At 38.5% G+C, this 15,622-nt stretch overlaps 2 protein-coding genes across 2 annotated transcripts; one reads left to right on the forward strand and one right to left on the reverse strand.

Moving 5' to 3' along the window:
• Positions 1 to 3,297: 3,297 nt before the first annotated feature.
• LOC117485488 lies at positions 3,298 to 5,860 on the reverse strand. The gene is made up of 7 exons (XM_034134042.1): positions 5,637 to 5,860; positions 5,289 to 5,423; positions 4,844 to 4,912; positions 4,636 to 4,730; positions 4,233 to 4,359; positions 3,600 to 3,717; positions 3,298 to 3,338 (listed from the first exon to the last, which is right to left on the reverse strand). Exons 1-7 carry the CDS (start codon positions 5,802 to 5,804, stop codon positions 3,298 to 3,300), a joined length of 753 nt encoding a protein of 250 aa, XP_033989933.1. The 5' UTR covers positions 5,805 to 5,860.
• A 1,455-nt stretch (positions 5,861 to 7,315) lies between these two features.
• LOC117485649 (zinc finger BED domain-containing protein 1-like) lies at positions 7,316 to 9,764 on the forward strand. The gene is made up of 2 exons (XM_034134266.1): positions 7,316 to 8,698; positions 8,901 to 9,764. The coding sequence occupies exons 1-2, from the start codon at positions 7,467 to 7,469 to the stop codon at positions 9,562 to 9,564; spliced, it is 1,896 nt and encodes a 631-aa protein (XP_033990157.1). The 5' UTR covers positions 7,316 to 7,466; the 3' UTR covers positions 9,565 to 9,764.
• The last annotated feature ends 5,858 nt before the right edge of the window (positions 9,765 to 15,622 follow it).

Below are 15,622 nucleotides of genomic sequence, written 5' to 3' on the forward strand. Positions count from 1 at the left end.
AGCAATTCTACTCCACTACAATTCAGAGGTTAACCTGGCATTTTTACTCCACTACATTTATTTTAGTTACTTTGCAGATTCTGATTAATGATGTGAAATATAAACAACCCTTAAATCAGGCTTTAGTTACACCTGAGTAAAATTCAGTGAAGGTGATTGTCAAGTGCCAACAATCAGGAGAGATATTTGATAGTTGCTGCTTGAGAAGACTAAACATTTATCTGCAGATCTCTATAAAGTATATTCATTACTCGTTATTCTCTACTAATAGTTCATTAAAGACTGTATATAATGGCTATTTTGCACATCCCTTTCAAGATTTCAAGATTTTCTAAGGTTCATTGACATATCATATACACAACTAATTCAATAACGTGCTTTAACCACTAGGCGGTGCACACAAGGTACACACAGCCATAATAACTTTGTATTATTAGTGTAGGACACTTGTGTATGTATAACATCTGAAGATGTGTAGTTTTATTCATGTTTTCACATAATTGTACAGGATATTGCTATATTATTTCACATGTTTTACTTCTAATATCTGATTTGTAAAACATCACAGACAGAAAGGTATATCCGTCATTTAACAGTAAGCTATTGAAATTCTGAATCCATAGATGTGTCTCCCATCACCCAAATCCCCTGACTATTCTCTCAACTCAGTATTTACATTCTTATATTCAAAGAAAATCAGTAATATCTTTAAAAACGACAAGTCCTTTTATATCAGCTGTGCACTGTTATGGTGTAAATACAGCCTATCTACCAATTGGATCGAATATAAAAGTCAGCTGAATTAGTATTGATACTGCAAGGAGACGTATTGTGTGAAAAGAAATGTAAGATGTTGTTTAATTGCTGATATATTTATGATCCACGTCACGTTTTCAGTTTTGGCGGCAGTGCTTCCTGTTTGTCCAGAAGTCTTCTCATCAGGGCTCTATAAATACAGAACTACGGCAGATATGTCATATTTAATGCAGCCGAACCGTGTATTACAATGCCGTTATGTGATGACCTCCAAAGAGAAAAGCAAGAACACTCGGAATAAAGTATTATTATTTTTTTTTAAATGTTTTAGGATTTCACATCAACAGGCAGTCCGGTTAACTCAAATGTCCGTGCGGAACAATACCCCCAACCCATAGATCCGTGGGTGAATAATGTCAATCACGACATTACACACATCCCTTCACATTTACATTTTAATTTACATTAAAGTATTTTGTGAGGCCTTCTAAAATGTTTTTAAATATAATTAGGGTTGCAGTTGAAGAGTTTGTAAATTGCGTTGCCTGGCAACGCAATCGCACAACATCACGTCCGTTAATTCCACATCCACACCTCCACACACATGGATTAACATCGATTTAATACATTAATGTAGCCTTTGTTTCACCGCGGTGAAGTTAGTTTTAGGTTGGATATTCGACGGACATTCGCGGACCCGCCAGCAGCGTCAGTTTCCCGGACCCGCCAGCAGCGTCAGTTTAACGGGGAGATCTTCTCTGCGAAACGAGGCTTTCACTTAGGGACCATCAACAAATGACTTTTACAATTACACAAGAAAAATGTTATTTTTAATAAATCGACAGCTTCTCGATCGTGTGAATGTGAAGCAAATTCACTCTAGAGCATACATTTATTGAACACACCTCTTTTTATTGCATTTTAAAACTTTAAATATTTTATATTAATATTTTGATGGAGAAATTAGCTTATTTCTTCAATACCTTCCAGGTCATGTGACCTAATCACTCAAAATCAATGCTGGGTCAAAGAACTACACTGGCTGCGTAGGACACACCTCTTTTTATTCCATTTTAATACTTTAAATATTTTTATATTAATATTTTGATGGAAAAATTAGCTTATTTCTTCAATACCTTCCAGGTCATGTGACCTAATCACTCAAAACCAATGCTGGCTCAAAGAACTACACTGGCTGCATAGGACACACCTCTTTTTATTCCATTTTAATACTCTAAATATTTTATATTAATATTTTGATGGAAAAATTAGCTTATTTCTTCAATACCTTCGAGGTCATGTGACCTAATCACTCAAAATCAAGGCTGGCTCAAAGAACTACACTGGCTGCATAGGACACACCTCTTTTTATTCCATTTTAATACTCTAAATATTTTTTATTAATATTTTGATGGAAAAATGAGCTTATTTCTTCAATACCTTCCAGGTCATGTGACCTAATCACTCAAAATCAATGCTGGGTCAAAGAACTACACTGGCTGCTTAGGACACACCTCTTTTTATTCCATTTTAATACTCTAAATATTTTATATTAATATTTTGATGGGAAAATGAGCTTATTTCTTCAATACCTTCCAGGTCATGTGACCTAATCACTCAAAATCAATGCTGGCTCAAAGAACTACACTGGCTGCATAGGACACACCTCTTTTTATTGTAAATTAGCTTATTATCTTAGCTTAGCTTATTTCTTCAATATCTAATGACTCAAAATCACTTTCTGAATTGAATACTGGTCTGTACACAATAGAAACAGCTCTTTATATCGGATAATATTACATCCTCTATTTAATATTAATATTTCTATGGAAAATTCAGGGTTTTTTCTATAGCTTCCCTGTCATGTGATCCAGTGATTATCAGAAAGTAATACAAACAAGGCTACACAGGACACATGTTTTACTAATCGTCATCATTGAGCACATTTCAAGTATTACTTGCACAAAGGACATTTCCAATATCCTGTCTCTGCCTTTTTAAAGTCTCTGCTGTCCATTGCCAGACACTGGGCATGGTACCATCGCTCACAGTCATCACACTGAATCTGTTGAAGTGAAAGAAATAATGTATTTATATATTTGTAGCTTAGATTACCATTCAGTTGTCTTAATACTCAAGTGTTAGTGAGGAATCAGCTGACACAATCATCTGGTCCTTAAAACCCACTGCCTGTGTTTTAACATGCTCTTGTTTTGTTTTTGTTTTTTTGTTTTATTGTTCTGACTTTTAAATTGTTTTATTTAAGTATTCCAGTAATGTGTGTTGCATGTTTTAAATGTATTGTATTTACTTGTTTAAAATGAAATGTGTTTTAGGTTGACTTTTAAAATCTGTCCAGGGACTACAGATGAAAAATAGCCTCTTGGCTAACTCTGGCACATTTACAGAGATGTTAATTAATGTGCACTGTCCCTGTTAAATAAATGAATACATTAAAAAATAAATGTAGACATCACAATTCCACATTTTCTTCACAACAGCTCACCCAGTTTGTGATGGGAGATCCAGATCCTGGAGGCCTTAAGCAGCACACATAGCACAATAAGTGTGCTCATCAAGGACTGAAACAAGATAACAATACATGTATGTCAGCTTCTATATACATACATATACATATATATATATATATATATATATATATATATATATATATATATATATATATATATACATATATATATACATACATACAGACACACATATACATACATACACATATAGCAGGTCTCCCTTGAAAAAGAGGTCAATGATCTCAATGGGATACAACCTGAATAAATAAAGGTTTGAAATGAAATGAAATACATATATTCATATTTATTTACCTGATGCCTCAAGGATTTCGAGAGCCAGTTCTATCCTCTCCTGTTTCATGTATTTCTTCGAACACTCGAAATTCACATTCGGGATCAGAGGGAAGGACTCCATGACTGCCTTTGCCATCTAAACAAACAACACTTATGTTATGGAGGTTTTTTCTTCTTTATTGTATAGTAATACAGATACAGACAAAAACATGAGACACATTATAGAAGACATCCACCCTTGACTAGAATGCCTCCCAAAACTTTTCATTATTGATATAGACCGGTCCTATTATTGGAATTTTGAGATATTCGGAAGCGAAGTTTTGTCAATGAAACTTTCTGTGTTCAAGTGAATACTACATTAGTGTTAAATAACTGTTAATTTAAGTTCAGCAATGTTGTGTCATAATCCAATTGTTGTCAGTTGTGAAAAATACAATAAACAACAACATGATATCGGCATTATACTGTATATTGTCCATTGGCCAACCTGCCTGCTAAATATTATGGCGATCAGCATCGGCCTTTAAAAAACCCTTATCGGTCGACCACTACTTTGACAGATTTTTTAATCCGTCCTTGCATTAAACTGTCTTTCACATTAAAAACTCTGCTTGTTAACTGGATGAAAACAGAATATCTTCAGCTCACCTTCACAACAACGACACCACAGCTACATCCATCCTTTTGAAGTGGGTGGCCCATAACGCCTCCCTTCCACTTAACATCCACCCAGTCTGTTATGCTGTGGCGTGTCCTCCTCATCTTGAAGTACTCCCTGAGAAAGGATAATGTTAACACACTTTATATTTCTAATTATGTGGCACCTAAAGATAATGTAACAGACATTTATACTGTTTGTATTCACCATATGACCATTTATTTATATAAGGGTCAGCTATAGATATCACTGTCTGAACACAGACTGTATCAGACTGTTTAAAATGCTTTCAATGCTGTTTGTGAGTATGAATGTAACTAAATGTGACACATTGTTTACGTTTAAATATAGTTTTTACTTGAATTTTCAAATATCTATTGAATTTTTATTTACTGTATTCTTTTGGCAGCATGTTCGGAGTCATCAAGCTCTTTGATGCTTTGAGCTGGATCCACCAGGAATACGGTGCTGGTTTTGGCATGAATGTACTGTGAGAGAACAAAAAAAGTAAAAGCACTTTTCATCAAAAAAGATTTTTGGTTTCACTATGTAAGTCTTGTGCTTTAACAGAAATAATACAATAACAAAAATAATTACAAACCAGCAACTTCCAGTGGTTGTTGTTGACAAGTACAAAGGACAGGACAGCTTCATAGTTGTCAAAGTTTACCTATAATGGCATCAAATAAAGGATTAAAACAAACTTGAAGGCTAAGGTAAAAATAACAACAACATTAGTCTGACAATTATGTTCTTGTGCCATTCATTTGTTGTGCTTAAAACAAGTGTTGGTATGGAAATTCAATAGTAAGTAGATTTATCAGGTGATTTAACTAATGAGTATAGTTTCAGAGAGGATCAAGTAAAATAATCTCAGCTAATTTCCTATTTAAGACCTGTGGATTCTCAGCCAATGCTTCACTCCATGTACCTAATGTGTGAGTGTGAGCCCACAAATCAAATCCACACCTACTTCCCCCTACAGCATCACCATGCACAAACACAACACACCACACACATAGACATACACAGACCACACACATTACCTTTGGTAAACTGTGAGATGTTAGCTGAGTTCTGTCCCCGAACAAAATGACACCTGCTGTGTAGTGATTTAGCAAGTACATTTTGTTCACAACGCCGAATTTGTCGGCAGCAACATGAAACACGCCTTCAATTACCTTGCAAAAAAGATCATAACAATTAGCCAATTAATGCATATTCCCAGTTTTACTGAACTTTCATTTCCTGCAACTTTGAGAATCTTGTGACTGACAAAAGTATCTAGACATTTTTTTTAGATATTTTTTTGGCAGAAATCGTTAAATGCAAGATAAAGAAAATGACACAGTGTAGAGTGAAACTTCAGACACTTGAAACATGTAGTCACGTACCTCCCCTGTCAACCACTGGTGGGGTCGAAGTGAGCATAGCTCACAGTGGCGGATAAGTAAGATGCGTCCTTTCATCTGTGAGGGGAGCACTGCCACGACCACCTCGGTGTCCTTTTTTTTCCACAGCCAGGTCAACTGCAAGTCAGGATTGAGGGGAAATAAATGCATTCTGTTTAATATGGACACTTGAGGAATCTTTTAACCCTCCGGTATCACTCTGGACATTTTTGTCCCGAATGACTAATTAGGGTAGTGCATTTGAATGATACCAGAGGGTTAACAATCTTGAATTTTTGGGTGAAGGCCTTGTTTTTGTATTATGCACCATCAAAGCTACATACACAGAATATAATTAAACTGTCCATGTTTATGCATTTAACCTTTTTCCCTTTTAGAGTTTTCACTAAATGACATTAAACAGGCTGCTCAGGAACAGAAACTGTAATTGCAGTTTCAAGTCTGATTTAGAAATCTAGTTTCTGTTATAAGTTTGTATGCTGTATTTACATTTACATTTTTCATCTTCATATTCTCCCCCTACAACATGCACTTAATCATCTTGGGTTATAATACTTCATGTCCTTTGTCCTTCAAGGTTCAAGGTTCAAGGTTCTTTATTGTCAATCTGACATAGCTACAGAGTAATTATGCAGTTGAAAATCTTATGTCACAGGCTTCTCCAACAATGCAACATAATAACATAACATAATAACAATAAGAGCAAGAGCAATACAAAAATAATAATAGTTATAAAAATGAAATAAAGTTATGATGTGGAATAGTGCAGTATGAGTCTATATACAAGTTATTGGAATGATATATATATATTAGGTATTAGATACATACTACTGAGTAGCAGTTGAATGTTTGAAGTTGTTTCAACAGTTCAATTTTTTAACAGTCTCACTGCCCGCGGGAAGAAACTGTCTCCGAATCTTCTTGTCCTTGCCCGGATGCTGCGGTAACGTCTGCCAGACGGCAACAGAAAGAACAGTTTGTGGCTGGGGTGATGGGGGTCTTTGATAATCCGTAGTGATTTCTTCCTGAGCCGCTGGGAGTAAAGGTCCTCCATGGATGGCAGCTCCGTCCTGGTGATGTGCTGTGCAGTTTTCACCACCCTCTGTAAAGCCTTACGATCGAGGTCGGTGCAGCTGCCGTACCAGGCCGTCATGCTGCCAGTGAGGATACTCTCTATCGTGCACCTGTAGAAGTTGCAGAGTATCCTGGAATCCATTTTGAACCTCCTCAACCTGCGGAGGAAGAAGAGCCGCTGTCGAGCTTTCTTGGTGATGGTGGTGGTGTGAAGAGTCCATGTCAGGTCCTCAGTGATGTGGACCCCAAGGAACCTGAAGCTGCTGACTCTCTCCACCGTAGTCCCATTGATGGCGATGGGGGCGTGACCCTCTCTCTGCTGCTTCATGTAGTCCACAATCAGCTCTTTGGTTTTGCTGAAGTTGAGATGGAGGTTGTTATCCTGGCAGCCAGTGTAGTTCTTTGTAGTGATGTGTCGGTCGCGAACGAGCCGATTCTTTTGAACGGCTCTTTGGTACGAACGAGGGGAACCGAGTCGTACTTGGTGAGAGCCGTTCTTTTTATCGTTCAATCGTTGGTCCGCACTCACTGCCTGTCAAAATCCACTCGCCTTTTAAAAAGCTTGATTTTGTTCCCTAAACGTATTCTGTGAAGACCCGCCCCTACTCTGATTGGTAGGTTTCAGCACGAGGAGTGAGATGGGGTGGGTCTTAACGGAATACACGCGAGAGAGAAGCCAAGCCATAACAAGTGGTGGTATAGGACAGATAGACGTCCCACGTGTTTTGCGGATAGATAATGAGCCAAACGCGAAAACGCAGCAGCATTTGGATGCACTTTAAACAAAATCCAGGCAGTGATAAAGCGGAGTGCACCATTTGTAAAGGAAAAATATCATTTAAAGCAGGGTCAACCAATAATCTTCATCGCCACTTAAAAACACAGCATCCGACGGTGCAAGTGGCCGAGCTGAGACAACAAGGTTCCAATAATAATGACGGAGACGGCGCCAGTGCTTCTGCTGAAACCCCGACCACATCAAGTCAGTCATCATCTGAAACTACCAATAGGCCTACATTAGTGCCTGGCCAGGCACCAAGCTCTCATAGAACCACTGGCACAATACCTAAAACAAAACAGACTCATCTCCACAGTTATGTAGCACCTGTCATAACCCCAATGAGACAAGGTAAGATAGATGAAGAGCTTGTTAAAATGATTGCAACTGACTTCCAGCCATTCAGTATTGTGGAAGACAAAGGATTCAAGCGATACAGCAATGCTCTCAACCCTTCCTACAGTCTTCCATCAAGGAAGACAGTATCCCAGACAATTGCAAACATGTATCAGAGAGAAGCAGCATCACTGAAGGAAAAGGTGTCTAAACTGTCAGCAGTTTGCTTAACCGTAGACTGTTGGACATCAAGGGCTACAACCTCATTTATGGCAGTAACATGCCACTTCATTGAAGATTTCAAGATGTCCTCCTGCCTATTGGACTGTTTTGAATTTAGTGAACGGCACACAGCAGACAATCTGGCCAAAAAGCTTCTCAATGTTGCAAAAGATTGGAAAGTGGAAGGTAAAGTGGTTTGCTGCGTAACTGACAATGCTGCTAACATTACAAAGGCTATACAAATAGCAAAATGGACCCACCTTCCATGCATGGCACATACTATCAATTTGATTGCCAGAGATTCCCTCAAAGGCCTAAAACCCATTCTGGATAAAGTGAAAGAGGTGGTGGAATACTTTCACAGGAGCACAGTGGGTGCAGAAAAACTGAAGGCCACTCAAAACCAAATGGGGATGGCAGAGCTACGACTCAAACAGGACTGCATCACAAGATGGAACTCTACATATGACATGTTGAAGAGTTTTCTGAAATCCAAGGATGCCATTATCTCCACCCTGGCCATCACAAATGCATCAGTCAGCCCTCTATCCCAAGAAGAATGGAGCATACTGCAGGAGGTGTGCACTATCCTGGAGCCCTTTCAAGAAGTCACTGTTGAGATCAGTGCAGAAAGGTGTGTTATTAGTTAGAGTTGGTCAGCTGAAGCTTTCTATAGCATGCATGCAAAAATACCAGATAACAAATTATGAATGTTTGAGACTATTTTATTTGTATTATATAAATGATATAGATACCAGTGTATATAGTATAGTGTGTCATTGTTGGTAACACTTAACACATAATTGTCTCAATATTCCTTGTTTTTTTCTCACTAGCTACGTGACCGCCTCAATGGTAATATTGCTGGCAAAGGGACTGCAGAAAGTCACAGTCAGCCGCCAGGGAAGTGCAACAACACAACAAGCATCAGATTTGGGGAACTCGCTATGTGCAAACATGGCAAGTAGATTCCTCAGAATGGAATATAACCACACCCTTGGAGATGCTACGGCACTTGACCCAAGATTCAAAAAGGTGGCATTCGGGGATGCCAGAGCTGCAGATGAGGCTTTCCAGAGAATAGCAACTGCAGCAGGAAGAGTCACTCTCAGCAGCAGCGAACCCAGCCAGCAACCAGATCAACAGGAAGGAGCAGGCAGTGCTGCAGAAGGATCAGTTGTTTGGAGGTATTTCCATGACCGTGTCGCTGGTGCAGTGTCAACAAGGAATCCCACAGCAGATGCCATCATGGAGGTGCGGTCTTACCTAGAGGAGCCTCTTCTTCCAAAATCCTCAGATCCTCTTAAGTGGTGGGAAAGTCGAGCCACCTTATACCCCAGGCTCACCAAGCTCATGGCTGAAAGGCTTTGCATTGTGGCAACGTCAGTTCCGTCAGAGAGAATATTCTCGAAGACTGGACAAATAGTATCAGAGAGGAGAAATCGCCTTAAGCCCTCAAAAGTGAGGGAACTTGTTTTCCTTAATGCAAATTTGCCATAGATGATGGCATAATGCATGCTCAAGCAGCAAGCAGGCCATAGGCCAGGAGCAGCTCATCTCCTGTTTTTGACAAAGCAGCTCACAGATTTTTCTCTATTTTATTTTACTCTGTTTTTATAATACTTTAAATATTGTTCAGAAGTAGTTTTCCTATTTATTCCTAAATGTTTTTGGTGTTGTTCGATTTGCAATAAAATATGTTTTGCACAAAAGTTTATTGTAAATTGTATATTGCCAATAAAAAGTGTTCTAATATTAAGAGTTGCGTGAATTTCATTCAAGGCAAGGCAACTTTATTTACTTAACACATACAGAGGGTAAATTCAAAGTAATACATTCACTGACATGAATGACATGGATATGGCGCCACCTTGTGTCGTGTTTACAATGCAGATTATTGACATTAGGTCTGGCAAATGGCAATACAGTCAATCATTATCCTGGTGATTATTTCGCAGATAAATCTAGTAACCCTGCCCCCTTTAACAAAACGGCTCTTTAGAACGGCTCTTTTGAACGGCTCTTTGAAAGGAACGGAGCCATAAGATCCGGCTCCCTTCAAAGAGCCATAAATCCCATCACTAGTTCTTTGAGCCAGCATTGAGTTTGAGTGATTAGGTCACATGACCTGGAAGGTATTGAAGAAATAAGCTCATTTTTCCATCAAAATATTAATATAAAATATTTAAAGTATTAAAATGGAATAAAAAGAGGTGTGTCCTATGCAGCCAGTGTAGTTCTTTGAGCCAGCATTGGTTTTGAGTGATTAGGTCACATGACCTGGAAGGTATTGAAGAAATAAGCTCATTTTTCCATCAAAATATTAATATAAAATATTTAAAGTATTAAAATGGAATAAAAAGAGGTGTGTCCTATGCAGCCAGTGTAGTTCTTTGAGCCAGCATTGATTTTGAGTGATTAGGTCACATGACCTGGAAGGTATTGAAGAAATAAGCTCATTTTCCCATCAAAATATTAATATAAAATATTTAGAGTATTAAAATGGAATAAAAAGAGGTGTGTCCTATGCACCCAGTGTAGTTCTTTGAGCCAGCATTGATTTTGAGTGATTAGGTCACATGACCTGGAAGGTATTGAAGAAATAAGCTCATTTTTCCATCAAAATATTAATATAAAATATTTAAAGTAATAAAATGGAATAAAAAGAGGTGTGTCCTATGCAGCCAGTGTAGTTCTTTGAGCCAGCATTGGTTTTGAGTGATTAGGTCACATGACCTGGAAGGTATTGAAGAAATAAGCTCATTTTCCCATCAAAATATTAATATAAAATATTTAGAGTATTAAAATGGAATAAAAAGAGGTGTGTCCTATGCAGCCAGTGTAGTTCTTTGAGCCAGCATTGATTTTGAGTGATTAGGTCACATGACCTGGAAGGTATTGAAGAAATAAGCTCATTTTCCCATCAAAATATTAATATAAAATATTTAGAGTATTAAAATGGAATAAAAAGAGGTGTGTCCTATGCAGCCAGTGTAGTTCTTTGACCCAGCATTGATTTTGAGTGATTAGGTCACATGACCTTGAAGGTATTGAAGAAATAAGCTCATTTTTCCATCAAAATATTAATATAAAATATTTAGAGTATTAAAATGGAATAAAAAGAGGTGTGTCCTATGCAGCCAGTGTAGTTCTTTGAGCCATCCTTGATTTTGAGTGATTAGGTCACATGACCTGGAAGGTATTGAAGAAATAAGCTCATTTTTCCATCAAAATATTAATATAAAATATTTAAAGTATTAAAATGGAATAAAAAGAGGTGTGTCCTATGCAGCCAGTGTAGTTCTTTGAGCCAGCGTTGAGTTTGAGTGATTAGGTCACATGACCTGGAAGGTATTGAAGAAATAAGCTAATTTTTCCATCAAAATATTAATATAAAATATTTAGAGTATTAAAATGGAATAAAAAGAGGTGTGTCCTATGCAGCCAGTGTAGTTCTTTGAGCCAGCGTTGAGTTTGAGTGATTAGGTCACATGACCTGGAAGGTATTGAAGAAATAAGCTAATTTTTCCATCAAAATATTAATATAAAATATTTAGAGTATTAAAATGGAATAAAAAGAGGTGTGTCCTATGCAGCCAGTGTAGTTCTTTGAGCCAGCGTTGAGTTTGAGTGATTAGGTCACATGACCTGGAAGGTATTGAAGAAATAAGCTCATTTTCCCATCAAAATATTAATATAAAATATTTAGAGTATTAAAATGGAATAAAAAGAGGTGTGTCCTATGCAGCCAGTGTAGTTCTTTGAGCCAGCATTGATTTTGAGTGATTAGGTCACATGACCTGGAAGGTATTGAAGAAATAAGCTCATTTTCCCATCAAAATATTAATATAAAATATTTAGAGTATTAAAATGGAATAAAAAGAGGTGTGTCCTATGCCGCCAGTGTAGTTCTTTGAGCCAGCATTGAGTTTGAGTGATTAGGTCACATGACCTGGAAGGTATTGAAGAAATAAGCTAATTTTTTCATCAAAATATTAATATAAAATATTTAGAGTATTAAAATGGAATAAAAAGAGGTGTGTCCTATGCAGCCAGTGTAGTTCTTTGAGCCAGCGTTGAGTTTGAGTGATTAGGTCACATGACCTGGAAGGTATTGAAGAAATAAGCTAATTTTTCCATCAAAATATTAATATAAAATATTTAAAGTATTAAAATGGAATAAAAAGAGGTGTGTCCTATGCAGCCAGTGTAGTTATTTGAGCCAGCATTGAGTTTGAGTGATTAGGTCACATGACCTGGAAGGTATTGAAGAAATAAGCTAATTTTTCCATCAAAATATTAATATAAAATATTTAGAGTATTAAAATGGAATAAAAAGAGGTGTGTCCTATGCAGCCAGTGTAGTTCTTTGAGCCAGCGTTGAGTTTGAGTGATTAGGTCACATGACCTGGAAGGTATTGAAGAAATAAGCTAATTTTTCCATCAAAATATTAATATAAAAATATTTAAAGTATTAAAATGGAATAAAAAGAGGTGTGTCCTACGCAGCCAGTGTAGTTATTTGACCCAGCATTGATTTTGAGTGATTAGGTCACATGACCTGGAAGGTATTGAAGAAATAAGCTAATTTTTCCATCAAAATATTAATATAAAATATTTAAAGTATTAAAATGCAATAAAAAGAGGTGTGGTCAATAAATGTATGCTCTAGAGTGAATTTGCTTCACATTCACACGATCGAGAAGCTGTCGATTTATTAAAAACAACATTTTTCTTGTGTAATTGAAAAGTCATTTGTTGATGGTCCCTAAGTGAAAGCCTCGTTTCGCACAGAAGATCTCCCCGTCGTAATACAGCCAGCAGCAGGGGAAACTGACGCTCCTGGCTGGTCCGCGAATGTCCGTCGAATATCCAACCTAAAACTAACTTCACCGCGGTCTTTGTTTCTGCTAAAAGAGGTGTCGACCAGCTAGGGCAACAAGAAAATCAGCGAAATCGAGTGTGACGATTAAAAAATAAATTAAAAACATCTAATTTTGACAATAAAAACCGACCAATAGGCGCGGTAGACCATTTGCTTGGCACTTCCGGGTATTTCTCCACTGGTTGGGCCATGTTAACAATACCGTGTAACTGTCATGTTTGAAGGGACGAAACCGTGACATATTCACGTCTCCCAGCATGGTAGATCGTCACATGTTCACGTCTTGCCGTGATACCTGCAGCATGCGCTTCTTGATTCTAAACTGCTATTGAACAGTAAGAAAACCAAAGCAATGCTTTTTGCTCCCAAGTCAGCGTCCTCCTCTTGCCTCTCCATTGACACCCTTGATGGCGTTTCTGTTGAATTTGTTGATACCTACAAATATCTGGGCTTTTGGTTGGACAGTAATCTGAACTTTAAACACCATATTGAAGTTTTAACAAAGAAATTGAAATTCACTCTTGGCTTCCTTTTCAGATTTAAATGTTGTTTTTCAATTTCATCCCGTAAAAGGTTGGTCTCTGGCTTATTCCTGTCCCAGCTGGACTACAGTGATACCATTTATAGATTTGCCTGTCCCACTGTTTTGGCCAAACTTGACCCACTTTACCATGCTGCACTGCGTTATATATCAAATGCACCCTATAGGACTCATCATTGCACACTGTATAGCCTAACTGGATGGTCCTCACTTACTATGCGTAGGATGCAGCACTGGTTTTTATTAATGTATAAAGCCATTTTAGGTAAGCTTCCACTCTACATATGTGTCAGATTTGCCCCAGTTTGTGACTCTTACAAACTCAGATCCAGTGCCTGGATACGGTTCCAGGTACCTACTGTACGGACTGAGGCTGGAAAAAGGAGTCTTTCTTATTATGGTCCTTGGTCTTGGAATGACCTTCAATCACGCCTTAAACTGAGGGCATTTGTCTCTATTTCATGTTTTAAATTGAAGTTGTCTGAAGTCCTCACCACCAGCTGCTCTTGCAGTAACAAGTAGTGTACTTTTTTTATTGTCCTAATGTGCACAATGTAGTGACTGCTTTTTCATCTTTTGTTTTCTTTATGTTCTCTGTATTTTATATGTTTGTGTTATGTGTTATGTGTAACGTTGCTGCCTTCTTGGCCAGGTCAGCATTGAAAATGAGATTTTATCTCAATGTTTTTTATCTGGTTAAATAAAGGTTAAATAAAAAAAATAAAAAAATACCGGGTTGAATAGAAAATATCAAGAAGATACTGTAAGTGATCTCTACAATAAAACAGTTTAGTGCCTGATAGGAGGATGTGCAAAACAGACAAACTAATAAGGCTTTATTTAAACATTAAAGAATACTTTAGGTTAAGGTCTTCTTTTAAATAAGAAAAAAGCTTTGGGGGTATCTACAGATATTAAGCCTGACAAAGTACTTAACGTCTAATATATTGCATTGTCACGATCTGTCTGTGTTGTGTTTTGTCTTGTCTTTTTCTGGTTTCCTGTTTTGTTTTGAAATGTTTTCCTCGTGTCTTCTCTGTTCCTTCTTCCTGTGTTTGCCTTCCTGTCTTAGTTTCCCTGGTGTGTCTGATTGTTTGATTGTGTTCACCTGTTGCCCTTGTGTTTCTGCCTCCCTTACCCCAGCTGTGTCTCGTCTTGTGATTACCCCTCTCTGTATTTAGTCTTGTCTCTTCCTGTGTTCCCCTGTCGGTTCATTGTTTGTTTCTCTTGTCTCCCACCATGTTGGTCACGGTCAGTTTTCTGTAGAACCTATGTGTTTCATGCCATGCTATTGTTAAGCTTTAAGAATAAAGCTCGTTTTTGTTTCAAGACCGTTTACCTTTTCTGATAGTCTGCATTTGGGTCCTACCCTTCCACGCATCCTTACAGAATGAACCGACCAAATATGGACCCAGCGGATTTTGAAGATTTTAAGGTAGATCTGTTCGATCTAGACTTTACCCTTCAATGTTACTATGTCGAGTGGAGTGGAACCTCGTCAAGAAAGAACAAAGAGGCTATCCTCAAGAAGGCACAGATGGCGGTGTCTAACATGCCATGGCTGAGGAGCTCGTTGCCTGAATGGCTCAGAGTTTTTGCACGTAGCCCCGAGTGCCAGTCTCCATTCTCTGACCCTTTTTTGGGATCCCGTCTGGCGTTTGGAGGTCCACGGAGCCTCCAAAAGACCTCAAAGAAACGCAAGGTCAGGAAGCCAGCTCATAATCCAGTACCGGTCCACACAGCCATGGATCCGTGCACCAGTACTCGCCCACACAGCCATGCTTCCGTGTTCGATTACCTGGCTCACACAGTCAGGTTCCAGGCTTCTGTTCCATGCCCAGCAGCCAGGGTGCCTGCTCCAGTACCGGCCCACACAGTCATGCTTCCGTGCACCAGTACAGCCCCACACAGTCATGGTACCGTGCTCCAGTACCATCCCACACAGCCATGGTTCCGTGTTCCGGTTCCGTGCCCAGCAGCCAGGGTGCCTGCTCCAGTACCGGCCCACACAGCCATGGTTCCGGCCCCAGCAGCCATGGTTCCAGCCCCAGTTCCGGCCCCAGCAGCCATGGTTCCGGCCCCAGTTCCGGCCCCAGCAGCCATGGTTCCGGCCCCAGCAGCCATGGTTCCGG

This window comes from Trematomus bernacchii, unplaced genomic scaffold (assembly GCF_902827165.1).
Source record: "Trematomus bernacchii unplaced genomic scaffold, fTreBer1.1, whole genome shotgun sequence".
Taxonomy (NCBI): domain Eukaryota; kingdom Metazoa; phylum Chordata; class Actinopteri; order Perciformes; family Nototheniidae; genus Trematomus; species Trematomus bernacchii.

Excerpts from the sequence above, each read along its gene's own strand:
- LOC117485649 (XM_034134266.1), top strand. The coding sequence starts at position 7,467 with ATGAGCCAAACGCGAAAACGCAGCAGCATTTGGATGCACTTTAAACAA. Across the intron at positions 8,699-8,900 it reads GTTGAGATCAGTGCAGAAAG|CTACGTGACCGCCTCAATGG; the intron begins GTGTGTTATTAG and ends TTTTCTCACTAG.
- LOC117485488 (XM_034134042.1), bottom strand. The coding sequence starts at position 5,804 with ATGCATTTATTTCCCCTCAATCCTGACTTGCAGTTGACCTGGCTGTGG. Across the intron at positions 3,718-4,232 it reads GTGGTGTCGTTGTTGTGAAG|ATGGCAAAGGCAGTCATGGA; the intron begins GTGAGCTGAAGA and ends TTGTTTGTTTAG. Across the intron at positions 3,339-3,599 it reads CGAAATCCTTGAGGCATCAG|TCCTTGATGAGCACACTTAT; the intron begins GTAAATAAATAT and ends ATCTTGTTTCAG.